The sequence below is a fragment of the Malaya genurostris genome, chromosome 3 (genome assembly GCF_030247185.1).
Source record: "Malaya genurostris strain Urasoe2022 chromosome 3, Malgen_1.1, whole genome shotgun sequence".
NCBI classification, from domain to species: domain Eukaryota; kingdom Metazoa; phylum Arthropoda; class Insecta; order Diptera; family Culicidae; genus Malaya; species Malaya genurostris.
In genome coordinates, this window is record NC_080572.1 from 63721533 (window position 1) to 63741582 (window position 20050).

At 28.5% G+C, this 20050-nt stretch overlaps 2 protein-coding genes across 4 annotated transcripts in view; one reads left to right on the top strand and one right to left on the bottom strand.

Moving 5' to 3' along the window:
- Positions 1–256: 256 nt before the first annotated feature.
- Positions 257–2096, bottom strand: LOC131438799 (gastrula zinc finger protein XlCGF7.1-like). Of its 2 annotated transcripts, none has more exons than XM_058609083.1 (2): positions 1857–2096; positions 257–1788 (listed from the first exon to the last, which is right to left on the bottom strand). In XM_058609083.1, the coding sequence occupies exons 1-2, from the start codon at positions 1980–1982 to the stop codon at positions 757–759; spliced, it is 1158 nt and encodes a 385-aa protein (XP_058465066.1). In that variant the 5' UTR covers positions 1983–2096; the 3' UTR covers positions 257–756. The 2 variants fall into 2 exon arrangements, with proteins under 2 accessions (XP_058465066.1, XP_058465067.1); XM_058609084.1 differs by having other exon boundaries at positions 257–1804.
- Positions 2097–2603: 507 nt separating this feature from the next.
- The window catches only part of LOC131434419 (LIM domain-binding protein 2), a 58658-nt gene continuing 41211 nt past the window's right edge, over positions 2604–20050 (top strand). The window contains exons 1-2 of one of the 2 annotated variants that reach the window (XM_058601105.1): positions 2604–2819; positions 4967–5637. In XM_058601105.1, the coding sequence (XP_058457088.1) occupies positions 5631–5637 (7 nt within the window). In that variant the 5' untranslated portion in view covers positions 2604–2819; positions 4967–5630. The remainder of the gene's footprint in view (positions 2820–4966; positions 5638–20050) is intronic. The other variant, XM_058601106.1, reaches the window with a different exon arrangement.

Here is a 20050-nt window from a genome sequence, read left to right on the forward strand (position 1 = left end):
CTCTCGATTTAGTTCCTCATTTATCTCGTAAGGACTGCATTTAGGAAGTAGCTTCCTAGCTTTGATAAACGATATCTTAAACAGCGAGAAAGTACACGCAAAACTTGAAGCTAGAAAGTTGTTGTTTTATGTAATTGTAGAACTTTTGGTTGCTTGGGTATTATAAATCAAATGCGGAAAAGGAAGTCGGCCAACGGCAGGGCAGGGCTAGATTGACCGAGTTTAATAAAATATATGAAACACTCAAATGCATCCATGAAAACGTTTATTAGAGAAAAAAAAAGTTATTGTTCACCATTTTGTATTATGTAGGTACGTAAAACAATCCCGCTCCTCGTTTCGGCAGCATTAGTGAACTTTTTACAGTTCTCGCTGGTATCTTTTCCTCTGCCAGCGTACGCGCTTACTTTTGGTTTCGCCATCAATGCTACTCTTATAGAGAAATCGGTCAAATTTTGATTAATTGGTGTTTACTATCTTGACACTCCTCCGAATCAGTTCGTGTACTTTGTACTTTTCCATAGCTGTCGTGAAATTAATCAATTGGGATCTTCTTAAATGAAGCCGATTATAAAATGATTTATTTTTCCGTCGCAAGTATGTATGCTCTATCATCCTAAAGCTACACGCAATGACGTCGTTACTGGTGAACTCAAAAGGGGAATGAAAATTGTTTGATCGGGATAATAAACAAATATTTCTTGATAGGAATGTGTGTAATTGATCTACCGTGAATTTGTTTTATACCACATTTATTCAATCTGTTAACATGTGCATCCGAAGATGGTTCTGCAATGACACTTTTTGAGAGAATCCCCTGCCGCATACCTGGCACGCTATTTTAGCCATGACGGAGTGTTTGTGTTTCTGGTGGAACTTAAGCGAACTTTTACGGTTGAAAGTATTGCCGCATATTCCGCAATCAAAAGGGCGTTCATTCGAATGACACATGGAATGGTTGAGCAGCTCATCTTTGGATATGAATTCTTTGGAACATTGAGAACATGCGAAGTTTTTCTGGTGCAAATGTCTTCGCCGTTTGTGCATGATGAGGTTACTGGAAAATCGGAAATGCTCTCCGCATAAGTCACATACATACGACTTTGCATCAGAATGAGTTAGCATGTGCTTTTTAAGCCCACTTCTCTGGGTCGTTGCGTGACCACAAATTGTGCAACTGAATGGTTTTTCTCGATTGTGGTTCAGTTGGTGACTACGTAGTGAAGCTGCTTGGCGATAACTTTTCCCACAAACATCACATCGAAACTTGTTTGGATCGTGTATGGCCATATGACCTGTGTAAGCCATTTTAGTTTTGAATTGTTCACCACAAAAATTGCAAAGAAAAGATGCCTCTGTGGAGTGGAGTTGCATGTGGCAACGAAGCGACTTTCTCGTGCTCAGCACTTTGTGACAGTATCGACATTCGAAATTTTGAGTAGGATTACTTTCATCGTGTACAGTGAATGATTCTTGTTCGATAGGTTCATTGTTATCCAGTTTGTTGTCTTCGTCAAAACGTTTGTTATGCGGTAAGACACTATTATTATCAGATGTTAAACTGGCTGTTCTTGCAATGATTATACCATTACATTTGTCGTTGGATCCAGTGCTGCTACCTTGTATTAATTCTGGTACAGTAGTTACCGCTTTGTTGGTTTCTATCCAAGGCATCGTTCTGAGCTGTTTATCAGACTTCAAGCATTGGTGGCGGAATCTCATGAAATGTTTTAATGTCAAGCAACATTTATTACATATTTTGTCCGGTAGCCCATCAAATTCTTCAATCTAAAATAACCGATCACTTAATAAGAACCGGGTGAAATACTACTAGAAAGTTTCAAAATAATAAGTACCTTCAGGTTTGGTATAATCTCTATCAGTAAATCAGAATATCTTCGTTTCACTCCACAAATTAAAGAAACTTTGAACAATGAACGACATTTAACCCCCATCGTAGAAAGACAGGTTCTACATTGCATCCTGGATTATGAACAGATCTGGGCAGAATTCTCTGAAGGTAGTTAGAAGTATTGTTTTGTTATTGTTTGTTTTATTTGAAAATAGAAACCCCTTGGCGAAACATGATAAGAATGACAGCTGTCGAGTGAACTAATGCTTCGCTTTGTCAATTTTCAATATTGCTCTGACCAAGCAACAGAGCTGCCAACTGTTTTTTTTAAACTATCTGTATAATATCCATTTCGAAAAATCTAAAATCGACGTAGTGAGGATACTGGATACTTAACTAAGGAACCAAACACAAAAATTGAAAATCGGTATTTATCTGTAATTGTAATGGTTTTTCTAATTGTAATTGATTTATATGTATTTTAAGAGAGCATATCTGTATTCCTTTATCGAGTCAAAAAATCGGTATAGTTGACAGCGCTGCCACGCAATGAGAGAGAATGAGAACATAAGAAAAACAGTATGAAGCTCCGTACATAATCCCCATTCGCTGAAATGAAATAGCACTGAATCCGATCGATCGGTTTTTCTATGCAATACTAATGTTGGAAAGAGAAATGAATCGAGCAATTTTCTTTCATTCTTTTCTCTCTCTCTCTCACCACTCCACTGCGATCATCTTTCGTTCGTCGTCTGTCGTATATATTTTAAAATGGCCGTCCGCCATGGTCACGACGGATAGCGAGCGATAGTGTGTTTTGCGAAGTGCATTCGTGAAAAAAGTGTGTCTAATGGCGTTTGTACTCCAGTCCACGAGTATGACGTGCTGAAGTTACTGATAGTGAAGGAAAACAGATCTTCTAAACGGCGCAAGTGAAGGAAATTCGAACAGGAATATCCGCCGGAAGGTTGGACCATTTTTCTGCTAGGGAAGAACTAAAAAAGCCTCGTCGACGGACGCGAAAAAACTTCCCGGGAGCGTTTTTTCTTCTTTTCTTCCGTTCCTCTTCCCACAATCACAAGCTCTCCTTCTCTTCACTGTCTATCTCATCTCGGTCGGCGCGCTCAAGTTTGTGTGACGAGCTGTTTTTTCCTTATATTTTCCACCTGTGGATGTGTATGTGTAAATCATGGTGTTCTCTTGCGTAAGCTGGTTGTGTACGTGTGGTTTCCCGAACCGCACATAGAAGCGGTAGAGCACCGTATTGCCAGAACAAGAAGTGTACTGTTTTTAACAATATATTGATCTATGCATGTTGGATGTCTTGAATATTGTACAAAAGTCAATAATAAGCGAATATTTTGATAAATCTCTGGAGACTGTATCTAATTATAAAATAGTTAACGGTAATACTGATACTTAGTTTTGATAGTGTCTACCTATCATCGTCTCACCACTTTGGATTTGGCAACACGGTACACGTTAATTCGGAAGAAAAGTTTCAGAAACAGCCAATGCTACCAATCAGGTCTCCTTGGGTCGAAACGCTACGTGGATGTTTGTGTATGTTTTATCGATGGAAAATCAGCGGTGGCTACATGGCTGAAGATCCTCATTCGTATAATCTTTATTGGGTGTCAAAGTAAACGTATCCTTCATCCCAATGATAGTGAAAATATAACTTGGGAAGGAATGTGATCAGTGAAGAAACGAAGAATATATCAAGCAAACAAGAACAGACACAGGACGGGAGGATGATCTTCGCTCGATGTGCTCTTTTCGAAGGCACACATACACAGCTGAGTGGAAGGGTGGTAAACCAATCGCTACTAAATCGTTCAGGTGGAAAAGTAGCCGAATTGTGATCGTTTGTAACCATTAATAGCAACAACGGATAAAGCTGTTAATATAAAATCAACATATTATTGACTAATCGGTGAATATTAGGTTTTCATTTTCTGTTCCGCTTATGATAGAAACGTAAGTTTAAAGCTCCATGTTGAAAAACGATGTCAAAAAAGTTGCATACGTTCTTATCTGTGGGTGTGTACGTAAGTAGAAATTGGTTTCGTGAACAGAGTGTGTAGTGAAAGAAGAAAAGTTGAACAGTGAACTAGCAAACCTTCATGGAACGGAAGAACATGGGAAACGAGAGGGGCGGCAGGTCGTCTCCATTGGCCATCATTATCTCGTACGGCTTTTATTGTAGTCGCTGCTGCTGAACACGACAAACATACTCACACATATTCGCAGACAATTAATGTTCACCGTTGTGACACTAATACCGTTTTGTGTGAGGCCTTAGTTTACACCCGCGCGCTCGTTTTCACTACCATCCTCCCCTTGCTTGTTTTGTTGTGTTCGCTATGATAGGCTCACGATTCGCCGTCCAGTTAGAGTATGCTAGAGTTGCCAGCGAATGAAGCTTAGCGGACACATTGTGTAATGAAAGAGCAAATATTTGCAAATTGGCAGACAGCGTAGATGAACGTTGTTTTTAAAGGTGGTGATAACAATAACGTTCACTTTGGTGTCCCCGGCAGTGTTTGGTGGGTTATTAGAAAAAAATACAGGATCTTAGATATGCCATTTTTTTAATTCATAGATTATCATTTGCAAAATTTGTTCTCATTATAACATATTTGCCTGATAATAGAAAATACATCACCTTGCGATCTTATTATTATTTTGATTTTGAAGAATTCACCGCGAATCCAATAGGAATAAAACAGTTTGATGTTATGTATTTAGAGGCTTATCCACCTGGCAGGCAACTCTGGCTCGTTCATACTGTCAGTAAGAATCAGTGCTTTGCGTTCTTCCTTCCTCTTCCTCAATCTACCGTCATCATATATCATAGCGTTTTTTGTTTCTCCGCTGGATGTTGGTTGGTCGCCGTGTCTCTTTCTCATCATCTTCTTTTTTGGTTTACGGCATTTTTTCATTTATTTTTTTTTTGGCTGCTGTAACTCTCACCGCGCTGCGGATTGGATTTGATGATGGTTGATGATGTTGGCATTACCAATGTTTCAAATGCATGAAGTCAAGTGCGGAAAAACTACTAGTAAAAAATAGACCAAAAATATGAGTGAAACCAAATATATACCTTTTCAGCAGCACCTCACAATCAGAATCAATATTTTCGCGAATGAAAGAGAGAAAAGTGCAATAATGTTATTTTTAGTGGAATCATTCACGGGCCAAGACGAATGAAAACAGACGAAATCAGCTTGTGCTGTAGCGGTAGAGAGTGATGTAAAACTCTAAATTGAGTCGTTTTTTGACAGAAAACAAGCTTACTGTGTTTCGGATTATGGAGCATCAGTGGAGAAAGGCTATCAAGGCAAAGTGTTGAAGAAAAAGAAACCAAGTCTGAGTGCGTCCCGATCTCTTATTGTCCAAATTTTTGTTTTTCGTGGCTGTACAATTCACTAGAGTAGTAAAATGAACCGAAATTTGACAAGACTGGAGTATTCGTGTGGCTACACTACCAACCATAGCTACTATTGCTGGTGCTACTATTCAAACCGTGCTCGTTGTGGTTCCTGCCCATCGTCTCGTCATCCAAGGGAAGTCACCTGTCTCGTAGGCAACTCATCTTAGAAGAATATACTGCTCTCCTCAACTGATTTGCAGCGCGTCACGTAACAAACGCACCGTAAGAGACATTAACTGTATAAAGCAAAAAACAAGGAAAACTAAAGAAGACGCGAAACGAAACGTCGCGGTCTGTCTCTTTCCCGAAAAAAACTTGTCATTGCGTATTCCCGATTAGAATATGATAGGTGAGTATTTTTCTGTTGATGGCTACATTTTTACTTCTCTGACAATCAAAAACATGCAGTAAAACGGCTTAATGCTACTCGAACTAGGTTATCTTAACAAGTTCATGGGGTGAACAATTAGAATAATGGTATGTTATCGTGAAACATTCGCAGTCTAGACCGCTAGTGTTTGAATCATCAATTCAGATGCGAACCCCTGGCAGACACAATGTTGATCAACGAAACTTTTCACATTTTCTGTTTTCTTAGCCAAAAACTAAAGATGGGATAATTAACGTTTTAAGCTTGCGAGATTGGATAACAATACATTCTTCAGAATTACATAAAGTTACATTAAAACCACTCATTCTTTGCGATTCCTTATTGACTGAAATTTTACCTTTTGCTTAATTATAATATCGGCAGATAAACAAGTTCACGTATATCTAAACGCACTAAAGTCAGTGAAAATCCGCTAAAATTTAAACTAAATTTCGACTTTTGCTTCATTCTAAGGGGAACATAGTACAAAAGGGTGGGACAAAATTCAGACTTCAGTTCCACCAAAATTTTCGTGTTCCTTTTGGTTCGCATAAGAACTAAAAAACTAATAACTTTTTCACCAAATGTCAGATTGTTTTGCGGTCTCCGAAGGTTTTCTTTCTCAATAAATTCCTTGAAAAAAATAACACATACACTGATTTTTAGAGTCTGTAGGGTGATTTTTACTTTTCTAATATAGAAAGGCTATGCAATCGCTGTGAAAACCGACTTTACAACCGAGGACCGGAGGGCCGAGTGTCATTATATATATAATTTTCTCGAAAATTTCTTAACCGATTTTCACAAACTAAGAAGCAAATAAAAGGTTTTAAAATTGAGCTTGAGCGACCACCCCTGGTTGCTGCTCCTACTTTCTAGATGATCCAACCTGGGACTGGTAAATCATCCTGTTCATCTTCTGGTAATCCCAGAATTCATTGATCAGTACCGGCCAGACCCGAACGTAGATCGTCTAAGGAATGGGAAGGGATGTTAGTCCAACACTTGTTGTTACTAGAGGCCGTATATACTACTGCGCACTCCACAAGTGTCACGGGAGAAGGATATTTGTTAGTAAAAATTTCAGTATTGGTATTATTCGCGCGCGACTCAGTGTGTTCCGGTTTCAAGATGCTCGGATGCACCACTAAACTCACTGACTTCCCGAGTGAACGTTTCAACAATATCCTATATTAACACTCAAACGCTTGGGTTGGGATTTTCATCGATTTTTTTTTCAAAAATTTGTAACTACTGAATAAATTGACCGATCTTGGTGTCAGAATATCCGGGTATTCTCTAATTTCATTCTGCCTTAATCGGTGTTGATATGGTTCAACAACACCGGTGTTATTCCAGATCGCCTTGGGGTAAGTCGGTTTTGCCATTTGGGGTATTCTATCTAAAAAACTAAAAATGTATATGGGAACAGTTCTGGAACAATCTGAAATGTGCAAGATTTACTAAAATGCATCAATTTGAATAAACTAATTTGGCCAACCATCCCAGAGGGTACTGGAACCAGTTACAAAATTTCTGAAAGACTGAAAGAATATACCGATATATGTTATCTCTGTTATTACCTTTGTAATATCAACGGATTTGCGCAATAGTTGATTTTTATCATTCAATTTACAATCCTGAAAGACAATCAATAACATGGAAGAAGAAAACATTATAAATAAAACTTTTCTCCGAAGCTAGACGGAAATTGATAGGTTGAATGAAGACATAATTTAGTAAAATAGAGTAATCAGAAGTGAAACATTGAAAATATCTGATAACTGAAAGGAAAAAGAAAAAGAACCCAGTGGATATATTCTTGGTTCATTTTTTTCCGCCGGATTCCACACGGCAAAAAGTCGTGGCATTACATTCCTTTTGTGGGATTTGGCCTTTCTGTTTCAACAGACTTCGCAGCCGATTCTTAGTGTACAGAATCATTGCATGGCTAGTACTATGGATCCTACTGACACTAAGAATCCTTCCAGGTCAGGGCTCGAACATACGACAACTGGCTTGTAAGACCAGCGCCCTATGCATTGAACCGCCAACCCGGGACCACACGGCATCTAGGCTGGTACTGTCTCCAGTGGACCCCAGCCCCTCAAATGAAAAGTTTCAAAATTCTTTAAAAAGTCTCAGAAATGGATGGATCTAACTTCCGTTAGTACAGTGCGATTAGTGAAAATTTACAATTTCATGAGTATTTTTTCACAAGCGATTGCGAAACGAGGTGCACATTTTTATCAAGCTTACTGCTAAATTAATCTAATTGGTTTCCGCTTCTGAAAGCATCGATAATAGTGAAGAAAATATCCAACAACGGAAATCACTTCGATTTCTCAGCAACAGTTAAGCCGATTTTCACGGATCATTATTAAAATTAAAACTCTCATTGTCTTTAAATGTACAGTGCAATTTCATTATGATCCGAATTCCGGTTCCGAAGTTATAGGACGATGAGTGTCAAAACATTCAAGTCGTCATACACAACGACGATGCAAAACTAGCACGCGACGGTAAGTGCGGCTTTGCTCCGCTCGCAGCGTGCTTTGTTCAATTTCGAATAGCGTGCAGGGTTGACACATTTAAATTTATATTTTTCAGGTGGAAAATATGTAAATTTCTAAATCTTTAATTCAATTTGTACCTACTTGTTAGTGTTATTACAAAATCATGATAACGATGCTTTTCTATAAAATTACACTTATTGCCTTTTTCATATAGAAAGTGATTAGTATAAAAATATCTATTTCACATAAATTAATCAGGTTTATCGGGTTGGCAGATTTGGACAGTCCCAATAGTACTCAACAATTTAATTCACACTACGATTTCTCAAAGATGTGTACACTGGTTTTCATACATTTTGAAACAAATGTAAACTATACAGCTACTCAGGTGAATTGATCTCGAATTCCGGTTCCAGTAGCGAACCGTTTCTCAAAGCTCGATCGTTTTCTCATAAAAGCCAAATCGAATTTCAGAAACAAAAATTCAAATTAAAATAAACTCATAGTCCCATACAAAATTAATTAATTTTATCAAATTCTGACTTCCGATTCTGGAATTACAGGATGATGAATTTTTAAAATTCAAACCGATATAGAAGATGAAAATCTCGGAAAGGTTTAAAGTTGGACTCAAAACTATTGCAATTTATTCGTCATACGAATTGGTTTGGCTTATGCTGGTTCCTGAATACCGGCTCTGGAAGTACCTTAAATTAACGTAAACTCTAAAGTGGAACTTACTTCGACATCTCATGGAATGTTCAACCGATTGTCACACGTTTAGATTCAAATTCGATCCGATTTGCAGTTTCGACATTACAGAGTAATGAGTGATTAAAATCTCAAATTGCCGCTTAAAACGACGGTCAATAAAATAATGTCATGAGAACTAAAACACCGAAGAATATTCATGCAAAAACACATGCGGATTGATAAAAAAGGTATCATTTCTCTGTTAGGTGGATTAGTCACCTTATTTACTCTAACTTCATCAGTCTCAGTACGACACTACGATTAATTGAGTACTTAATGTATCTCTCAAAGGACCAGAAAACTGCTCATATTCCTTCGCACATTACAATGATTATGACAGAATGGATACTGCCCGAGGATCTGTGGAAGAAATGAAATATACTAAACAAATCTTATCTTCCTATCCCTCCCATGGTGGTATGAATGTATGCATAAATTGCAATATGTACTAACTCAATATTGCTGTTTCTCGTGTCCTTTGGTTCTGAAAGAGGAACAGTTAGGACAACAAAATCTGCACATCTAGTAGTTTGGTTGCATGTTAAATGTAGCTCTCTCTCTCTCTCTCTCTCTCTCTCTCTCTTTCGGACCACGTTGTAGAATCTTTCTCCGACATTCGTTACTTTCACTCGGTCCCATACTACTGCTCCACTAACTCACCAATCGTCCTTCATTACTATGCGGATACAAAAAAAAACATTTTGTTCCAGCTCCAAAATTGAAGATCATGCGTAACATCGACAAAGATAGAAATAATTAGGGAAGATTTCGATATCATTTGTAGATAATTAATGTAATAATCGTATGTACCGCTTCACACATAAAAAACTATACAGGAAAGCAGGGCCAAGACCAAAGCGGATGCAATATGAAATTCTCCGAAGTTCCACTAACGAAGACATTAAAAACACTGATGCAGTTGGTAGGATGACAAAATACGGATACGATACAGACGCACGACCCAATGATTGACTGGTTGCCGGGTGAAACACATTTCCATCCCAAGTGTCAAATTCGGATCAGGGTCATTTCGCCGAAAGCCGTTTTGCCGAAAGTCATTTCGCCGAAAGGTTCATTTCGCCGATTCCTGCAATTGTCTTAATATTATAATCGGAATTGATTTAAAATAAACACAAATGAATGATAATACTTTAACGCCCGTTTTTTTTACCTACAATTGTACAATGAATAAAGATTGATTCTTGTACTCTGGAGTAAAGATTGATTCATGAACCTCAGGACGGAGTTCCCAAGGAAACTTGTTGACTATTAGTCACTAAGCATCAAAGAAATTGCATAGGTGTATCTACCAAGCAAATGTATGTGGTATTTTCCGTTTATTAGGTGAAAAATATCTAATGCGACTTCGCCACATCGATTTGATTCGTGTGCTATCCGACCTCGCTCCCGCTAGTTCGGACCTAACTAAAGCAAAGAAATCTAGCTTTGAGTAAACCGGGCAAACGAGGCGGTTACAGGTTTGTATGCAAGAGGCCGCCGCTTCCGACCTCAACATCAAAAACAAAGCCGAATATTCATGGTTCGAAGGTCATGAGATCATTGTGTACTATGAACTGCTACAACCATGCGATACTATAACTGACGATCGGTATAAGCTGTAATTGATGTGTTTGAGCCGTACATTACGAGAAGTTATTCTCCTGCATGACAACGCTCGGCATCATGTCGCTAAAATCGTCAAAAATATTTGGAAACGCTCAAGTGGGACATTTTGTCGCACCCGCCGCGTTCTTCTGACATTGCTCTCACTGAATACTGGTTGTTCCGACGAATGCAGCCCGATCTGGCAGGTCATCTATTTACTTTTTTCGTAGTAATCGAAAATTGGTTTCAAACTAGGATCACCTCAAAAGACGAGACATTTTTATGAATTTTCGACCTCAAAAAAAAAACGGATCGAATTAATTTGTACTCCCAATACTTTATCGAAAGATTTTCAAAAAAGATGGTATAAGTCCAATCTTGGAAGCATATTCACGTAAAAAAGATTCTGATTCACAAACTGTTTACTTTGCGTACTTTTCATTAGAATTTGAATCTGTAAGGATGATTGTAAGAGTCGGTTTATTTGATAATTTCGCATAGTTTCAGGTTCGTTTGTATGTTAATTTGATACAAGCAAAACTTGAGCACAAAGTGACTAAACTCTTAGTTCGCATGTTGATGTTCTTCAATAAATTGCATAAACACCAAAATCGTTGTGTGATGAATAACAATCGATCGTCTGCATTACAAGAATATTTGTGTATGTTTACATCAAGTAAACTCTGTAGAAAAAAAAAACCAAACGCATATATATATATCTACTTTTTACAAATTGCACCGGAAACTTTCACGTGAATGCATCCAACATCATTATGGAAAAATAAAACATTTCACATAGCAATTGAATATTCATTATTCAACCACAATACTTTCTTTACCATTTGGAATCCAAAGAAGTCAAAGGTAGATTATTTATGAATGATCAATGATAAAGTGGACAAACTTTTTTCTATTATATATACTGTACTACTATGAAACTTTGTCAATAAAAAATAGAAAAAAGAAAAAAATCTCTGCAAAATACCTGGGGTGGAATCATGTAAGGTGATAGTGACTATCACCTCCTGGTGATAAAGAGGTGATCACCAGAATGTTTGGAATCACCGAAGGTGATCACTTTTACTATCACCATAACCGGTGATTGAGCCAACTTCACTCCATTTATCACCTGTCAAGAAACGTCAATTTTTCAGGAGTAAAATATGAATGTGGCGTATACCGTTGATATTAGGAAGAGTAACATATGAAAGTTTCGTATACCCATATAATATTTTAAAATCTAAATTTTTATTCCTATAGTTTTCAATCCTTTTGATTAATTCGAGTCATGTTTATCAATGATGATTTGTATGGATTGAAGAGTAATGTTGAAAAAAATTGCCTCGCGAGTATGGCAAACTGCGTACAAACAAATAAAAAATTCACTTGTTGGTTTAATTTAACGGGTGGCAACTAAAATTTTGGAATTTCTTTCTCAAGCTCATGTCAACTTTGCGAATGCATCTCTTGATTCTACCACAATCAACTGTTAGCAATTCGTGGCTCTCCAGTTATTTTTGTACACCAAGGAGCTCAAAACCCCGAAGAAATCTTCGATTAGACGACACTGAGGTAGATTTATCGGGTTGTGGTTTTTGGGTACAAATAGGATCGAATGGGTATTCGATCCCATTTGGTTTTTGGGTACAAATGGGATCGAATGGGTATTCGATCCCATTTGTCGGGATTGTGTTTTTTGGCGCAATGCGATGACGCTTTATCCGGCCAAAACACGTATTGTCCATCAGCAGTATCGATCATTTGCGGGAATCTGCGTCTTCGAAAGAGGGAAGTAACTTTCGTCATCCAAAACAAACCTTTTTCCGGAAAAATTTTTAATCAACCAGCGGCATTGGAACTTCAGCGTTGAAATCTGTGCGTCAGTATATTCCGGGGCTCGTGTCCTCTTTCGGCACTCTATTCTGACTCTTTTCAACGTTTTGCAGATGTACTGGTGAAAACAGTTGAACTTTTTTGCGGCATCCCTTTGACTCAGTGAATCCTTGTTGTTGAAGGCACGAGAAAGAGAACGAAGTCGTTTTGCGTCCATAATTTTAGCTGGTCTTCCACTACCTTCCTTACGAGCAGTTGTTGGGCATCTTAGGATATTGAAAACTGTCGAAGTCGCAACATTTTTGCTTTTAAAATGTTGTACCGTATACTATTTGCCGAGATTTCTGTGCAGTTCGTAGAACTGTACAATGCGCTCGTGAAATACTTCTTGGTTCGACGGCATTTTGAGCAAAACTGAGCAAGCATGAACAAAACAGAAAATACTAGCAGAAGGAGAGCTGCTTAGTTCTTTCTGAGCTCGCTTGTTGTTGAGCATGCAGGCCTCGAAAAAATTTCAAAATTTTAGTTGCCACCCGTTAGTACCGATTTTTATTTTTCAATGAAAATCAATGTCACAGTCAGTTCTTTGGGATAAATTTGCTAGCTTTGAAATGACACGAATTGTTAGATCTTCTTGATGTTTCACAACGCATAGCATTCCTCTCGGATGAGAAAGATCCGTTGAATAATTTTGTGTATAGTTTTCATTCACTTTACGATTATGGCATTTCACAGAGCTTTCAAATGCTAGTTCCATTTTGGAAATTTTACCCACCGGTACTACGAATATCCACTATGATTAGCAGCAACTAATTGTCCAAAAATATTGCCATATTTAGTTCAACTCACAAGGAGAAAATTAAGAACGCAGTTTAATCTTTTTTACTCGTTCAGTTGAACGAGACTGATATGTCTCTTACTTTTCCAGAAAGCAATTTATCTTTGACTCTACGAATACCCCAACGATATCCCTTCAAATAATAATTACAACATAAATGAATTGATTTAATTGATAAATACTACTGTTCATTCTATGAATTCTTTAAACTATATAAACTAATGGCGTTTTCGTTTTTAATTTGCACTACACCGGTGCAGTGCTACACTGAGGCATGAATAAACGAACAAAAATGACGAAAACATAAACAGTAACCATTGACTACAATAAACGATTCCATTGCGCAGGGCTACACCAAACTTCTGATGAGTGCTACACCAGTGGTATCGGTGCAGAAAAAGTGTAGCACTGGTGTAGTGCAATTGGTAAAAACGAACGGTTTCAGTGCAGCTTTCGCTACACCAGTGTAGTGCAATTTAAAAACGAAAACGACATAAGTTACTTTTCATTTTGGTATTTAGTTTTGACACAAAATCAGTACGAATTTTATTAAAAAATTAACCTCTTCGACCAATTTTGGTAGGTTATGTTTATGTCAGTAGCTTAAAATTCACCTAACGGACAATAATTTATAAAGCCACTTCTCAAAAAATCAAATCACTACTAAAAGTGATAGCTAAATTGCTATCACCTCAATTTTGACATGAAGGTGATTAAATTATTAAATTATTTCAACAGTTGAATCAGTGGCGTCTCGTCCTCATGGAGGTGCACTGCACAACCGGTCAAATTGAAGAAATGAACTGCGTCCCTAAGTCAAATTTCGGACGATAGAAGCCGTGAAAGTTTGCGCCGTCACCAACACATTTAATTCCGACGGCGAGGCTCTCGCAATGCGAAAATGAAAGTATTGATGTAGAACACATCTTTATACTAGTATGGGTGTCATTTCGAAATATGCTGTGCGAAACAGGGTTGCCACATATACAGATTAATCTGTAATTTATTTCTCCTTAAAAACACAGATTTAAATGTTGCGAAAGAAACGAATTTCTAAACCCCGCAAAATTCCACATTTGTTTAAAAAGTGTTTGGAATGAGCGGTTGGTTTGCCTATATTTTGAATTCATGCCAGATTTTGCAATACTAATTGTGAAGTGCTAGTAATAATATCACAGACTAACAGACAGGACACTCAAATTAGATTCTTCGATCATTTAAACGGTCATTTCGAATATTCCTTTATTTGGGACAGTACTCACACGTGTCATGATGTCGCCACGTTACCCTATCAAAAACATCCTGTCTGTCATCTAGACTGTGTTTATTTTTTCCATTTACCAACAGAGTTGCCATTCATACAGAATTACCTGTAATGTATTGATTTGTATACGTCCATGTGAATTTCATGCAGGATACAGATTTAATACATATTGCCAAAACTATATACATAATTGTGCCTACTTCTCATCCTCCAACGCAATACAATATCGAACCCGTTTTGTTACAATATTCACTTGCTTCTGGTCTGCCGCCACTTAATTTCGGGTGAAAACTACCAACACAAAAAAAAATAGTCTAGATGAACAACGTTGAGTCAAATAAACCTTCCAACATCGCGAAAAAGTTAAATATATTATCAACGTAATTCAATAATTTATTGTGACGATTCATTTTCAAATATTTTGATGAAATCAGGCATCCCTGCAAGCAGCTGATCGGTGTTGACAAACGAGGGGAAACCAACTAGTAAAAAACTTGTACATAACACAAGGGGTGTACAGATAGTAAATAGTTCGCGCAGTACAATATAGGTGGAACTAGTGCATCACGCAAAATTATTTTTATAAGAATTCACTCATACTGTCATGTCTGTTAGTCTGTGATAATATTATGAGTAGCGGAGTTAAAGTTCTTGATATATTCCAATAATTTTCCATCTTGTTGATTAGCTTGAAAACACGCTGCTCCATGAAATTTGACTATTTGTCCATTATTATTAGTATTATTTTCATAACAATAATAATAATAATAATAACAATAATAGATACTAGTATTATTATTATTATTATTATTATTATTATTATTATTATTATTATTATTATTATTATTATTATTATTATTATTATTATTATTATTATTATTATTATTATTATTATTATTATTATTATTATTATTATTATTATTATTATTATTATTATTATTATTATTATTATTATTATTATTATTATTATTATTATTATTATTATTATTATTATTATTATTATTATTATTATTATTATTATTATTATTATTATTATTATTATTATTATTATTATTATTATTATTATTATTATTATTATTATTATTATTATTATTATTATTATTATTATTATTATTATTATTATTATTATTATTATTATTATTATTATTATTATTATTATTATTATTATTATTATTATTATTATTATTATTATTATTATTATTATTATTATTATTATTATTATTATTATTATTATTATTATTATTATTATTATTATTATTATTATTATTATTATTATTATTATTATTATTATTATTATTATTATTATTATTATTATTATTATTATTATTATTATTATTATTATTATTATTATTATTATTATTATTATTATTATTATTATTATTATTATTATTATTATTATTATTATTATTATTATTATTATTATTATTATTATTATTATTATTATTATTATTATTATTATTATTATTATTATTATTATTATTATTATTATTATTATTATTATTATTATTATTATTATTATTATTATTATTATTATTATTATTATTATTATTATTATTATTATTATTATTATTATTATTATTATTATTATTATTATTATTATTATTATTATTATTATTATTATTATTATTATTATTATTATTATTATTATTATTATTATTATTATTATTATTATTATTATTATTATTATTATTATTATTATTATTATTATTATTATTATTATTATTATTATTATTATGATTATTATTATTATTATTATTATTATTATTATGATTATTATTATTATTATTATTATTATTATTATTATTATTATTATTATTATTATTATTATTATTATTATTATTATTATTATTATTATTATTATTATTATTATTATTATTATTATTATTATTATTATTATTATTATTATTATTATTATTATTATTATTATTATTATTATTATTATTATTATTATTATTATTATTATTATTATTATTATTACTATTATTATTATTATTATTATTATTATTATTATTATTATTATTATTATTATTATTATTATTATTATTATTATTATTATTATTATTATTATTATTATTATTATTATTATTATTATTATTATTATTATTATTATTATTATTATTATTATTATTATTATTATTATTATTATTATTATTATTATTATTATTATTATTATTATTATTATTATTATTATTATTATTATTATTATTATTATTATTATTATTATTATTATTATTATTATTATTATTATTATTATTATTATTATTATTATTATTATTATTATTATTATTATTATTATTATTATTATTATTATTATTATTATTATTATTATTATTATTATTATTATTATTATTATTATTATTATTATTATTATTATTATTATTATTATTATTATTATTATTATTATTATTATTATTATTATTATTATTATTATTATTATTATTATTATTATTATTATTATTATTATTATTATTATTATTATTATTATTATTATTATTATTATTATTATTATTATTATTATTATTATTATTATTATTATTATTATTATTATTATTATTATTATTATTATTATTATTATTATTATTATTATTATTATTATTATTATTATTATTATTATTATTATTATTATTATTATTATTATTATTATTATTATTATTATTATTATTATTATTATTATTATTATTATTATTATTATTATTATTATTATTATTATTATTATTATTATTATATTATTATTATTATTATTATTATTATTATTATTATTATTATTATTATTATTATTATTATTATTATTATTATTATTATTATTATTATTATTATTATTATTATTATTATTATTATTATTATTATTATTATTATTATTATTATTATTATTATTATTATTATTATTATTATTATTATTATTATTATTATTATTATTATTATTATTATTATTATTATTATTATTATTATTATTATTATTATTATTATTATTATTATTATTATTATTATTATTATTATTATTATTATTATTATTATTATTATTATTATTATTATTATTATTATTATTATTATTATTATTATTATTATTATTATTATTATTATTATTATTATTATTATTATTATTATTATTATTATTATTATTATTATTATTATTATTATTATTATTATTATTATTATTATTATTATTATTATTATTATTATTATTATTATTATTATTATTATTATTATTATTATTATTATTATTATTATTATTATTATTATTATTATTATTATTATTATTATTATTATTATTATTATTATTATTATTATTATTATTATTATTATTATTATTATTATTATTATTATTATTATTATTATTATTATTATTATTATTATTATTATTATTATTATTATTATTATTATTATTATTATTATTATTATTATTATTATTATTATTATTATTATTATTATTATTATTATTATTATTATTATTATTATTATTATTATTATTATTATTATTATTATTATTATTATTATTATTATTATTATTATTATTATTATTATTATTATTATTATTATTATTATTATTATTATTATTATTATTATTATTATTATTATTATTATTATTATTATTATTATTATTATTATTATTATTATTATTATTATTATTATTATTATTATTATTATTATTATTATTATTATTATTATTATTATTATTATTATTATTATTATTATTATTATTATTATTATTATTATTATTATTATTATTATTATTATTATTATTATTATTATTATTATTATTATTATTATTATTATTATTATTATTATTATTATTATTATTATTATTATTATTATTATTATTATTATTATTATTATTATTATTATTATTATTATTATTATTATTATTATTATTATTATTATTATTATTATTATTATTATTATTATTATTATTATTATTATTATTATTATTATTATTATTATTATTATTATTATTATTATTATTATTATTATTATTATTATTATTATTATTATTATTATTATTATTATTATTATTATTATTATTATTATTATTATTATTATTATTATTATTATTATTATTATTATTATTATTATTATTATTATTATTATTATTATTATTATTATTATTATTATTATTATTATTATTATTATTATTATTATTATTATTATTATTATTATTATTATTATTATTATTATTATTATTATTATTATTATTATTATTATTATTATTATTATTATTATTATTATTATTATTATTATTATTATTATTATTATTATTATTATTATTATTATTATTATTATTATTATTATTATTATTATTATTATTATTATTATTATTATTATTATTATTATTATTATTATTATTATTATTATTATTATTATTATTATTATTATTATTATTATTATTATTATTATTATTATTATTATTATTATTATTATTATTATTATTATTATTATTATTATTATTATTATTATTATTATTATTATTATTATTATTATTATTATTATTATTATTATTATTATTATTATTATTATTATTATTATTATTATTATTATTATTATTATTATTATTATTATTATTATTATTATTATTATTATTATTATTATTATTATTATTATTATTATTATTATTATTATTATTATTATTATTATTATTATTATTATTATTATTATTATTATTATTATTATTATTATTATTATTATTATTATTATTATTATTATTATTATTATTATTATTATTATTATTATTATTATTATTATTATTATTATTATTATTATTATTATTATTATTATTATTATTATTATTATTATTATTATTATTATTATTATTATTATTATTATTATTATTATTATTATTATTATTATTATTATTATTATTATTATTATTATTATTATTATTATTATTATTATTATTATTATTATTATTATTATTATTATTATTATTATTATTATTATTATTATTATTATTATTATTATTATTATTATTATTATTATTATTATTATTATTATTATTATTATTATTATTATTATTATTATTATTATTATTATTATTATTATTATTATTATTATTATTATTATTATTATTATTATTATTATTATTATTATTATTATTATTATTATTATTATTATTATTATTATTATTATTATTATTATTATTATTATTATTATTATTATTATTATTATTATTATTATTATTATTATTATTATTATTATTATTATTATTATTATTATTATTATTATTATTATTATTATTATTATTATTATTATTATTATTATTATTATTATTATTATTATTATTATTATTATTATTATTATTATTATTATTATTATTATTATTATTATTATTATTATTATTATTATTATTATTATTATTATTATTATTATTATTATTATTATTATTATTATTATTATTATTATTATTATTATTATTATTATTATTATTATTATTATTATTATTATTATTATTATTATTATTATTATTATTATTATTATTATTATTATTATTATTATTATTATTATTATTATTATTATTATTATTATTATTATTATTATTATTATTATTATTATTATTATTATTATTATTATTATTATTATTATTATTATTAT